The sequence below is a fragment of the Ascaphus truei genome, chromosome 7, assembly GCF_040206685.1.
Source record: "Ascaphus truei isolate aAscTru1 chromosome 7, aAscTru1.hap1, whole genome shotgun sequence".
Taxonomy (NCBI): Eukaryota; Metazoa; Chordata; class Amphibia; order Anura; family Ascaphidae; genus Ascaphus; species Ascaphus truei.
Genome location: NC_134489.1, coordinates 14,921,672 through 14,934,657, shown reverse-complemented (window position 1 = coordinate 14,934,657; position 12,986 = coordinate 14,921,672). Strand labels below are relative to the sequence as shown.

Sequence of the window (12,986 nt, the reverse complement as noted above, 5' to 3'; positions counted from 1 at the left end):
ATACATAACCCACCCCCTGTGCCCACCCATAAATACATGATTTATCCTTTTACATACAGGGTTCATACCCCAGGCCCACGTGAGTCCCCGGCGGGCCTGCCGGGTCACCTGACAGACCTACAGGTTACCAGCAACTTGTTTCATACAGGTTCTGGAGGCCTGTTGGTGGGTCCCGCCAGGTGCCATGGCCCACCAGGTGGTCTCAGCGGGTCACTGTGGGCCACAATTGGGTCCCCACGGTAGGCCCGCGGATGTCTGGGAGCCCCGGGTCAGACCCACAGGTGTCTGCAGGGCCTCTGGTGGTTCCCACGGGGGTCTGGGGACCCACGAGTGGGCACTACAGGTCTGCAGTGCCCCCACAGATATGAGGCCACCGGTTCTTCCCCACACACTACGGGTCCGCGGTGCCCCCACAGATGTGAGGCCACCGTTCTTCCCCGCAGGTGTCCCCCGTGGACAACGCAGCCTGAAACCTGTAAGATACCCGAGGATACCGCAGGTGGTCTCCAGAGGTCTCACGTAGAAACAAAAGGAACAAACCCTGAATGTAAAATAAATAAACCTGACCTATACATGCAATACATCAATCCCCAAACACCTACACTACAATAATGTGCAAAATAACTATTATCCAGATAGGGATAATAGATTATTTGCCCATTATTAAACACATTAACTAGCATATTAAAATAAATAAAGTACTACTGCATTCATCAATAAGAAGCCCCCGTCGCCAGCAAAATCCTTGTCCTCCGTTGCCCACAAAATACATAGCCAATACATTGCAATTACATTCAGATATCAATTAACCCCTTATCGGATAATAACCGCAAAAGTAATTAATGGGTTAAGCCACACTGGCCCGATACCCACCCTTCATCCATTCATTTGTACCGTGACTTCATCATGCAACTATATATAGAGATATAGAGATATAGAGATATATATATAGAGAGAGAGAGAGAGACATGATAACCCTTCTACATTTCTTTGAATATTGGTTCATCACTAGGAAACAAAGACACCCTCAGGGCAGCACTCGTTGTAAGTGATAATGAGATGATGATAAATTTAAAATTAAAATGCTTTAATTGTATTGGTTAAAATAAGTGTCAAAATCGTTGAAATAAATAAACAACTGACAGTGGTAAAACAACACACATAACAGACAAAAAATACACAATACTTTAACTGAAATCTAGGGGGAAAGGTAGAGATCCTACCTATCTGCTAATTTGCAGTGATAAGCAATCAATGACTGAATAGTCAACCCCCTGGTTCAGCAATAACAAGGTTAAAAAGCCTGTAACATAGATACAGGTAACGGTTTACTGGTCATGCACAGATATATGCCAAAAGGCTATGCAAAAGCGCCCCACCGCATTGATTTGTGGCTCAGGGATTCCCTGCTTCCCGAGTTACAGGCCCCGGTTTAGGGCATCGGTTCCAGTATCGTCGCCATCTTTATAGCGTCCAAGACGGGACATGGGCTCTATAAAGATGGCGGCGACACTGGCACCCGATGCCCCTTAAAGCAGGGGGTCCCTGAGCCAAAAATCAATGTGTTTCAGCTCAGGGGACACCTTGCTCCCACACAATATTATTAAAAATACATTAATGCTGCATAATTACCATAGCGGATAGCCGCCAAGGTAAGGAATGATTGTTTATTTATATGTGTGTTTTACTTATAGTGTAGATGTGCAGAGGGTCTCCAAAGCTGAACCGCTTTGGTTTTAGGTCCAGGGACCCCTTGCTTCCCGAGATACAGGCCACTTTAGGGGGTGCCGGTATCCCTCTGCTTTGTTTACATTCTGCGGTCACGTGATCGGGACATTGAAATGCAGAGGGATACCGGCACCTCATAAAGGGGCCTGTATCTCGGGAAGAAGGGGTCCCGGGACCTGAAACCAATGCGGTTCAGCTCCGGAGACCCCCTGCTCATGTACACTATGAGTAAAAGTTGTTTAGAAAGATTTTTATTTTGCCAATGTTTGCGCAGAGAGAGCAGCAGGTCTCTCTCTGCTGCAAACACATATCGGCAGAAACGGCATATCGGCAGGCTATCGGGAGACAGGCTCTTTTATCACCGGCTCATCAGCGTTTTGCTTTCGCAGTGATTCGGCAGGGATTCGGCATGGATTCGGCCCTTACTGAATACTGCGAGGAAAAATCGCCAAAATCATGCTGATAAGGAACACATGGCGAATGCATTTTTTCGGCGCTTAGTGCATGAGGCCCTTAGTTACTCCATATACCGATAATTTTGGCTATCTATCAATCTATTCCCTTTAAATAAGGAAAATTCATCCGGGTAGAAAGACTTGAATATCTTCCGGTTAATACTCTCTACTGTCTCTTCACTGAGGATTTTAGCCTTTGTTTGCAATGTATACATTTGTTCACGTTTTTCGCTGCTATTAAGATTATTAATACAACTTTATTATTTTATTTTAATGACATATGATTGCACCGTTTAGTCTGATCACTACTCTCTCTATACAAATAGGTGATTATATTGTCCAATACATTGGGACTATATATATATATATCTATATATATATATATATCTATATATATCTATATATATATATCTATATATATATAGATATATATAGATATATATATATATATAGACAGTGGTTGACAAATCACCAAAAAATCTACTCGCCACACACAAAAATCTACTCGCCACCTAGTACCAAACGTGTGCTGCTTGGGCCAATATTTACTCGCCCGGGGGTTAAATCCACTCGCCCGGGGCGAGCAAATGTATAGGTTTGTCGAACACTGTATATAGATATATATATATATATATATATCTATATCTATATCTATATCTATATCTATATCTATATCTATATCTATATCTATATATATATATATATATGAACAGAAAAAGAGAGAGAGCGCACGCCCCATAGCATAATACTGCGTAATTTATTATAAAAATGGGGAAGGGATGGAAGGGGGGGGGGGGGGGGGAATCGCACTCACAGGATAAAAAATATTAAAATGCAGTTTGTGAATAAATTCACCACCATCCGGTACTGCTGGGCGGTCCCTTCACGGTAGCTGTTCCTGATCACCTCCAGATCACCTCCAACCGGATAAGGATGCCTTTGTACCGACTGTATGCTGATCGAATTCAGCTCTCCACTCCGAATGGCCGCTATTATCTTCCCGCGCTTCGTGTGGCCTCATGCGCGTGCGCAGCGTCTTCGTGACGTAATCGCGCTTCCTCAGTCTCCCTGACGCGTTTCGTCACCAATCGGCGACTTTCTCAAGAAAGTCGCCGATTGGTGACGAAACGCGTCAGGGAGACTGAGGAAGCGCGATTACGTCACGAAGACGCTGCGCACGCGCATGAGGCCACACGAAGCGCGGGAAGATAATAGCGGCCATTCGGAGTGGAGAGCTGAATTCGATCAGCATACAGTCGGTACAAAGGCATCCTTATCCGGTTGGAGGTGATCTGGAGGTGATCAGGAACAGCTACCGTGAAGGGACCGCCCAGCAGTACCGGATGGTGGTGAATGTATTCACAAACTGCATTTTAATATTTTTTATCCTGTGAGTGCGATTCCCCCCCCCCCCCTTCCATCCCTTCCCCATTTTTATAATAAATTACGCAGTATTATGCTATGGGGCGTGCGCTCTCTCTCTTTTTCTGTTCATAGATATCCGTGGAGGTGGTTTATCCCTTGTGAGAGCAGCAGAAGACCCTGTGCATATATCTTATATCTCCCATTATGGACTGACTATTGAAGGACTGGTTGGATTTTTATTACAATTTTACACTTATTTTGCTTCATATTTTCACTTTTCACCTTTTTTAGCACTTTTTGCACATTTTTTTCATATTTGTATTTTTCTATTCCATGTTTTATTCACATTGATGTATTATTCTATGATGTTGTTTTGAGTATATTTGTATATTTAGTTTAGTATTCAAACAGGTGCACCTATATATACATCTTTATTTTTAAACACATTTAGGAATCTTACACACTTTTTATTTACACGATATTAGCACTACAGTAAATTACACAGAGTAATAGAATATTATTTTGGCGCCACAATTATTTGTTTTTTTTTATATATATATATATATATATATATATATATATATATATATATATATATATATATATATATATATTAGATATAGATATATAGATATATATGGATTTCATTTTTTCCTGTTATACAGACTTTTGAGTGCACTATTCCAGAGCTTTAGTGACCCCAGGTGGTCATTGTTTCAAGTGTTTACATATGATTATTTCCTTTACCAGAGACATAACATAAAACACAGACAAAGCTCAGTGCACATCCAGAAAAACTTATATACGGTACAGTGCCTAAATATACATGTATAAATAACTAATAAATCTGCCAATATAAGTTGCAACAGTTCTAAGTCTGATTGATGCTTTTATTAACCTGTACATTACCAGGAAAAGCAATCTGTAATAGATTTGTCACAACCAAATTGCATGCAGGCAAGTTCCCCTGATAGTTGGAGATGCCATGGAGTGAGCTTTTAACCATTTAGATGTGGGCTTCAATTAGGTAGGAGGTTGCCACCCTCCAAATCAGCCAAGACTAGCTGAACAAGAATTATAAAACACACAGAACACCCACAAGCTCATATTGAACCCCCAAAATACCCACAACATATATATAATCATATAAGTTTCACAGAGGAGTGCTACTGAGCATGGCAATATATATATTTAAAACCAGAGACATAACATAAAACACAGACAAAGCTCAGTGGACATCCAGAAAAACTTATATACAGTACAGTGCCTAAATATACATGTATAAATAACTAATAAATAAAATGGTCTTTTAGTTGCCTGCTTACAGTGTGATTGTGACAAATCTATTACAGATTGCTTTTCCTGGTAATGTACAGGTTAATAAAAGCTTCAATCAAACTTAGAACTTTTGCAACTTATATTGACAGATTTATTATAAATCATTCTTCCTGTTATTACACAGGTTATTAAGAATTTATATTAGCGTTAGGGACCCTTGAAACGTGGTCTGCCGTGTAGTTGGCTCAAGGGGTTACAACAATTTGGCCAAAATGTTAAACTAAAAGACCATTTTATTTATTAGTTATTTATACATGTATATTTAGGCACTGTACCGTATATAAGTTTTTCTGGATGTGCACTGAGCTTTGTCTGTGTTTTATGTTATATATTTTTGGCAACAAGGAGTATCATACTATTACTTAGGTAATGAGTGCACACTAGTGGGGTTCTTTTTACTCAATCCTCTTTTGAGTTTTCTCTGTTTTACATATATTATACCTCCCTTGCACCTACCTTATCATTTATAGGACTTTAAACATATATAGGAGAGCAGTTTAATTCCTCTTTCATGATTATTTCCCTATGCACCAAGTCTTTTTTATGCTGTATTATTTGGTGAGCGGTTTGTCACAATGTTTTTGAGAACTATGTAACTATGTAATATTAACACAACATACTGATATACATACAGACATACTGGTAACCATACAGATGTAGTAAGACAGTCCTCATCGCCACGGACGAAAAAGCAAATGTCAATGGGAAAGATAATAGTGTCTACAGAGCTCTTATTGCTGGGGGTCCATGCTTCTGGATTGGACCCTCTGCAATGTTAATCTATCTTGGCTGCGATCATCGCTGTTGCAAAACCGTTAGTAACTGTGGTAGCACAAACAGTAAGTCTTGCTACATCTGAACATCCTAACACACACATTACCACACTAATACAGAAACAGACACACTGATACACACATAATACATACACATTAATATACCACACTGATACACACACCCTAACACACAAATACACACACCCTAAAACACTGATACACACATAGACACACTAATATACAGACAGAAAGGGCAAAGTGAGAGCTAGGACAAATGTTATGGGCCTGGTGGCTGCAGTGGCTCAGTCTTCCTACCCCTGATGGTCTGTGCCAGGCCTCTCTCCACCACCAGTATTGTACGTGCTGGTCCTGCATGCAGATGTGGAAGTTTGGAACAACTTCTAGCATGGACTGGTGGGGGAGAGAGGTCTGACGTGGACCATTGGGGTTAGAAGACAGGCTCCTGCAACCACCTGACCCAGAAGCCTGAGACCATCCTCAAGCTAAGTGTGGGTGGTGGAAATTGTGTTTTTGTATGGGGTGGGATTGTTTATGTGTGTGTGTGTGTGTAGGGGGGGGTATGTGTGTGTGTGTGTGTGTGTGTGGAGAGGTATTGTCGGTGTGTAGCCCACTTGGGGGTGGGGGGTGTAATTTGAGTAGTGGTTTGGGTGTGAGGATGGGGGGATTGCGTCATAGTGGAATGGGGCATTGAGTGTTAGTGGAGAGCAGGGTGAATGTGAGAGGAGTGCAGGAAGAGTGTGAGAGGAGGAGGAGTGAGATATGTGGTATAAGGGAGAGAAGGGGGAAAGATGGAGAGAAGGGGGAAGAGTGAGAGACAGAAGGGGAGAGAAATACATGGGGGGTGGGGGAGAGAGTGAGAAGAGAGGAAATAAAGTTGGACGAGAGAGCGAGGGGTGTGTAAGAGAAAGAGGGGAGGCTCGCAAGGTTGCCAACATGGGGGAAGCCCGAGGGGAAACACTAGTCCTGGGCCCAAGGAAAGCAGTCGGCCTGCAGACAGATGCACTGATACACACATTAACACACTGATGCACACAGTCTAAGCCACATACACTGATACATACAATAATATCTCACATTCTCCTTTCACATTCAGAACGTTTCTAAAACCTGGCACTTTTTCCTCCGCAATATCATAAAGATACGCCCTTTCCTCTGTTGCTCGACTGCTAAAACTCTGACTCAGGCCGTAATTCTCTCTCCCGTATTGATTACTGTAACCTCCTGCTGCCCGGCCTTCCTTCCTCTCACCTGTCTCCCTTTCCTAAATCTGTGTCAGCGTCTCCCCTGCTGAAATCCCTCTCCTGGCTTCCGATCAAATCCTGCATCTCGCACTCAATTCTCCTCCTCACTTTTAAAGCTTTACACTCTTCTGCCCCTCCTTACATCTCAGCCCTAATTTCTCGCTATACACCATCCAGACTCTTGCATTCCTCTCAAGGATGTCTTCTCTCAACCCCCTTTGTATCTAAAGCCCTCTCCCGCCTTAAACCTTTCTCACTGACTGCCCCGCACCTCTGGAATGATCTTCCCCTCAATACCCGAAAAGCACCCTCTCTATCCACCTTTAAGACCCACCTTAAGACACACTTGCTTAAAGAAGCATATACTGTAAGTTGCCCCGTGGCTAATACTATACGCATGATACATCAAGCTTGCCCCCTGCTGACGCACTTACCAGAATGCCCTCCCACTGTCTCTGTACTTTCTTCCTACCTACCAATTAGATTGTAAGCTCCTCAGAGCAGGGACTCCTCTTCCTAAATGTTACTTTTATGTCTTAAGCACTTATTCCCATGATCTGTTATTTATATTATTTGTTATTTATGTGATTGTCACATATTACTACTGTGAAGCGCTATGTACATTAATGGCGCTATATAAATAAAGACATACAATACAATACAATATAGATCTACACATGCACACTCACACACAGATACAGTCACACACACACATATATATACAGTATATATATATATATATATATATATATACCCACACAGGAATATATACAGGTGTATATATATATACAACAGATTGTAAGCTTTAGGGGTCAGATTACCCTTGGTTTATTGTCGAGTATAACAGTAGTCATATACAAGACAAAAATATTGCTATATATGTTTTTTTTATATGTAGTGCTGTACAAAGAAGTTTCCCTGCACAAGTACCTGGCCTGCATAGCTTACAATTTAATGTTTGGTGCCCTCACAGAGAAAGTCCACCAGGAGATAGACCAAGTGATAGGAAGAAACCGTTGTCCAACAGTGGATGATCGAAGTCGGATGCCTTATACTGATGCCGTGATCCATGAGATTCAGCGCTTCACCAATATCATCCCGATGAGCCTCCCCCATGCTGTCATACGGGACACCCACTTCAGAGGATTTATGCTGCCTAAGGTACTTTCTTCTCCTGTCATTGCATGAGTGTGGGGAGCGCCTGAAAAGGCATGTTGCAAAAGAGGAGAATGGGGCAGAGAAGTGCATGAGACTGACAAGCCCTAGACAGCTTTGGATAACCATCAGGGAAATTTCCACCCCAATCATTTCAACCCACATGTCAGAGGTGCCAGTGTATGTGTTAAGGGATCTGGTACTGATGTAGTTAAATGAAACCCCCACATTACAGTACTGCCTGACCTCTGTGATTATGCATTCTCAGAGTGACCTCGTTTGTCTATAAAATATAACATACGGTAGCAAATTAGATACACCTCTGTGGTCATATGTCCTTAGTAGAACGAGGACATATGACCATTGAGTTCAATCTTTGTTAAATACAAGTGGATGACAGGCGCAGAAGTAAAGTCTGTGCTGCTGTGGCAAGACACTGGGGCCCAAGGCCTAAATGGGCTGTTTTGCCGGCGCCCCCATACATTTTCTATGGGTCTGGTGCAACATCAGCGCTGTGGCTAAGGATTTTTGGGCACGACTTTTCACTGCTCGGCTGTCAAGTAAGGAAATATGAAACCCAAAATCCATAGCGCATGGAGGGAAGGGGTAAGAGGGGAAAAGTAGAGGCCAAACATTTTTTTGCCGCTGGAGCCCACTATCCCCTTTTCCACCTCTGATGGGAAAGATACAGTACTCAACCTATATTTAAAGCTCTATTTATCCAGAGAAAGGCAAACATAAAATCCCAGTGAAAAAATGGCCAAATAAGTCCTAGATTTATTGACATCCAGTATCCCAGATACAGTATTATCACCACAAAAGTGTGTATTTTTATGGTGCAATAAAATCAACGTTGCAACGATACAAATAACTACTTTTTTTTACTGCAACCAATAAAAATATCTTTAGTTTCACTCATCTTGATGCCATAAATCAAGTACCAATATTTATCGGTGCCGTGGCAATGCCAATAAATACCATATTTTTTAATGATGTTCTCCAGGCTGGCATTAGGCCTATCTTGCTTACTGTAGTGCCCATGGTTATTCTAACACAAACCAGTGGCAATCGCCAAAAAGACCCAGGTACACCCAGGTACATGCTGGATACATGCCTTAAACTTGCCTTAAACTAGACCCAGCATTTCTGCATTGATTAATGGCCCATCAGATTAACAGTGGGGATCCCTGGCAGTCCCATTCAAACTGAATGGGACTGCCAGGGACCCCTGCTGTGTTAATCCTATGGGTCATTTATTTTAATTTATTTACCACATGTATTACTACTGTGAAGCGCTATGTACATTAATGGCGCTATATAAATAAAGACATACAATACAGTACAAGCTTTAGAATACTCGTGGTCTCGTCTGTATGTACAGTATATACAGTAATCACCAATATATTGGCTATCAAATACATATGCAAGATATCCTAAACTAGCATGGAATAGGTGATAAAAATATGAATAAAATACATTACAGTAGATATTAACCCCTTAGTAACGTGGTCAGCTAGTCATGGATTTCCGGTACAAGCTGACAACTAAGGGTGACAAAGGGGTTAAAATTAACATTACAAATTATAATAAAAAAACACATTTAACACATAAACCCATTGATTGTCACTGAGACTACCTAGCCCCTCTTAATGCAGGCCAGGAGAAAGGTCAACAAGCCGGAGCAGGAGTAGAGAGAGTCGGAGTCCAAGGTACAAGCAGGGTTCAGGCAACAAGAGGTTAACAGCAACAAGGTCAGGCAAGGCAAGGTTAAGGAAATAGATGTGGCAAGGCACGGCATCACAACGACTATGCTCAGCAAAGGTAAGCTGTAAGTGAAGGGTATATAAAGGAGGAGGCTCCAATAGCAAGCAGGGGAGTAACCAGGAAGTGAAAGCTAATAGGCTGCTGGTGCACGCAGGTGTTCCAGATGATGCAGCCTGATCAGGTAGGAGGTTTCTTGCAGCTTGCAGCCCGCGCGTGTCACAGATTTCAGAGGGCAGGGTTTAGAGAGAGTGCACCGGTTCTGCGAGACGTCAGAGTGGGGGCGGAACCTAGAGCGCGCATTACTGCCACGCTGGTTCTGTTGATCAACAGAGCGGGGACGGAGTTTACCGTGAGTGTCAGCGGGAAGGCTGGATGAGCGCCTGCGTCGTACACCCAGGCGAGGGGCGGGATCAGGATCCGCAGATGCCGGAGCAGACTGTGCAAGGTCCGAGCGCGCGTCACATGACCAGAAGAATGTGCATCTTGAGTGTCTGTCACCGGAGGGCCAGTAAGGTGACGAGATGGTCCTTGAATGCCGGGGCGGAGAATCCTACTTGACCTGAAACCTTTGATTCTCTGTTGCTTCAAGAATCTTCTTTGGAAATTATTTCTTCATCTGTATTCTTCACCCTTGGTTGTGCCTCGTTGGCGACTTACGGTCTTCTGTGAGAGCCCAGGTCTTTTATTGCGGGCTTGGGCCATTGCAGAAGACATCACTAGAACACATGGTACATCAACCAATCAGATTGCTTGATGTACCATGCAATTCCCTCTCTTTAAGATAACATCACGGCTTGATTGGCTAAATCAGAGTACCATTAATTCAAAGGGAGGCTCACTCGCTAGAAACTATTCTCACTCACTTGAATGCAATCTCATTCATTTGTAGGCAGTCTTACTTAGTGCAAGGAATTTTCACTCGTTTGGTGTGTGTCACTGATTAGAAAGCAAAAAAAGGGGAAACCGGCGCCTCTGAAATATAATAATCTAACCAAATATAAAGTCCAAAACAAATGGAGAGGAGTCCTGGGAGAAGTCTTCAATGAAGTCTCAATGGGGACAAACAAACATTTAAGACAAAAACAGAAGAGACAAAAGAAAACAGATCATAGTGTAACTCATAATCAAACAAAAAGCACTGAAAAGATTGGCAAAAAAATAGTTACAAATTTAATGCAAATGTAAAAAATAAAACAACATACACATGTAAGTGGGCTAGAGACGCTAATAAAGCTGTAACATCCAGTAGGAGTAAAATTGGAATCCTACTTACAGCAATGCTGAATAGTGTAAGCCCGTAGAGCAACTGTCTTGGAATTCAGACCGGAGCCTCTGCAACGATGGAAAACAGCAGCCTCCAGGGATCCACACTGCCGGAGCGACCACTGCTGAGCCACACATAGACCTTTTATAGTGAGTGGGGAGTATCACAGGGGAGAACCGGAGCTGCACGCTGTTGGGGGGATCACCTGACACCATACACACAGACCGTCAGGTCGCGCAATGTGTAGGTGACGTCACACCACAGCGCGAGGGCAGGGGGAACACCCAAGAAGGCAGGAAGCTCGAAAGAGCTGAGGCAAAGTCCAGTGATAACTCCGGGGGGTATGGGCACTTCCTGTCTGACAGTTTTCAATCTTTGCAGAGGCTCCGGTCTGAATCCCAAGACAGTTGCTCTACAGGCTTACACTATTCAGCATTGCTGTAAGTAGAATTCCAATTTTACTCCTACTGGATGTTACAGCTTTATTAGCGTCTCTAGCCCACTTACATGTGTATGTTGTTTTATTTATATTTTACATTTGCATTAAATTTGTAACTATTTTTTTCAGTGCTTTTAGTTTGTTTATGAGTTACACTATGATCTTTTTTCTTTTGTTTCTTCTGTTTTTATCTTAAATGTTTGTTTGTCCCCATTGAGACTTCATTGAAGACTTCTCCCAGGACTCCTCTCCATTCGTGTTGGACTTTATATTTGGTTAGATTTTTATATTTCAGAGGTGCCGGTTTCCCCTTTTTTTGTATTATTTGTATTGGTTTGTGTTAACCTTTTTACCTAGGCAGCCTCCACTTTAAGTATAAAGTGTATTGTATATATTATTGTCACCTATATTGTGTCACTATTCACTTTCACCGCATCAGCGCTGATTTCACTGCTCTTCCTTTATAACTGATTAGAAAGCAGTTTCACTCAGTTGATGTGAGTGTAAGTCAATGTAAGTGTCACGGGAGACTCCTGTGGCGGGTAGGATCTCGGTGGCCGGAACAGCAGGAGCGTAGTAGGGGTCACAATCAGAGGGACCGAGGCAGGCGGCAGACAGCGCAGTTGGGTGACAAGCAGGGGTCCGAGGCAGGCGGCAGACAGAGCAGTCAGGTAACAAGCAGAGGTCGGCAACGAGGAGACTGGAACAGAACAGGGGAGCAGGAACAGGTCTGGGAGCAGGGACTGAGAACGGGGAGCAGGAACTGAGAACGGGGAGCAGTGACTGAGGAACAAACAGGGACAAGCCAAATTACAAGCAATGGCCTTTACTAAGAACATAATCAAAATACAGGAACAGATCTGGATCAAAGACAGAGGCATGTGAATAGGAGTCTAACTCGAAACAAAGGCAATTGGACCAACCAGGAAGCAGAAGCTATAAAGGACAGAGACAGGAGCAACAAGAAGACAGACAGAGGAATCCAAGAGCACACAGGAGGCAGCAGCACACCCAGTGGACAAAGAAGAACTAAAGTATGGCTAGGCAGGAGATCTAGGCGACCCTGACATTACTCCCCCCTCTCGAGAGCGTTCTCTGGACGATCCTCCAGGCTCTTCAGGGAAACCTTGATGGAAGGCCAACTTAGTGTGTACGTCAAGTGCTGATGGGAAATCTGTGAGAGGTGCATTTATCGTAATCACAGGAGCAACAGGTACATTGGGTGCTGCAAGGAACCTCCGAATGGGTGCGTTCAACCCAAATGCAAGGGCAGAGACATCAGGAACGTGGGCATCAAGGACAGGTGCAGCCTTTTAACATGAGTTAGTGGAGACACAGAGTTCGCCCTCCATGGTCTCCTCTTGCGACTGCCGTTTCGTGGCATCACCCAATGAAAGACCAGCTATTTGAGTTTTCAGCTCTTGAAGCTGTCCTTCTGCACTT

At 43.1% G+C, this 12,986-nt stretch overlaps 1 protein-coding gene across 2 annotated transcripts in view; it reads left to right on the top strand.

Annotated features, from left to right (window-relative positions):
* LOC142498727 (cytochrome P450 2F2-like) overlaps positions 1-12,986 on the top strand; it is an 85,757-nt gene that overhangs the window by 61,774 nt on the left and 10,997 nt on the right. For both annotated transcript variants that reach the window (XM_075607059.1, XM_075607060.1), the window contains one exon: positions 7,895-8,082. In XM_075607059.1, coding sequence (XP_075463174.1) covers positions 7,895-8,082 — 188 coding nt within the window. The remainder of the gene's footprint in view (positions 1-7,894; positions 8,083-12,986) is intronic.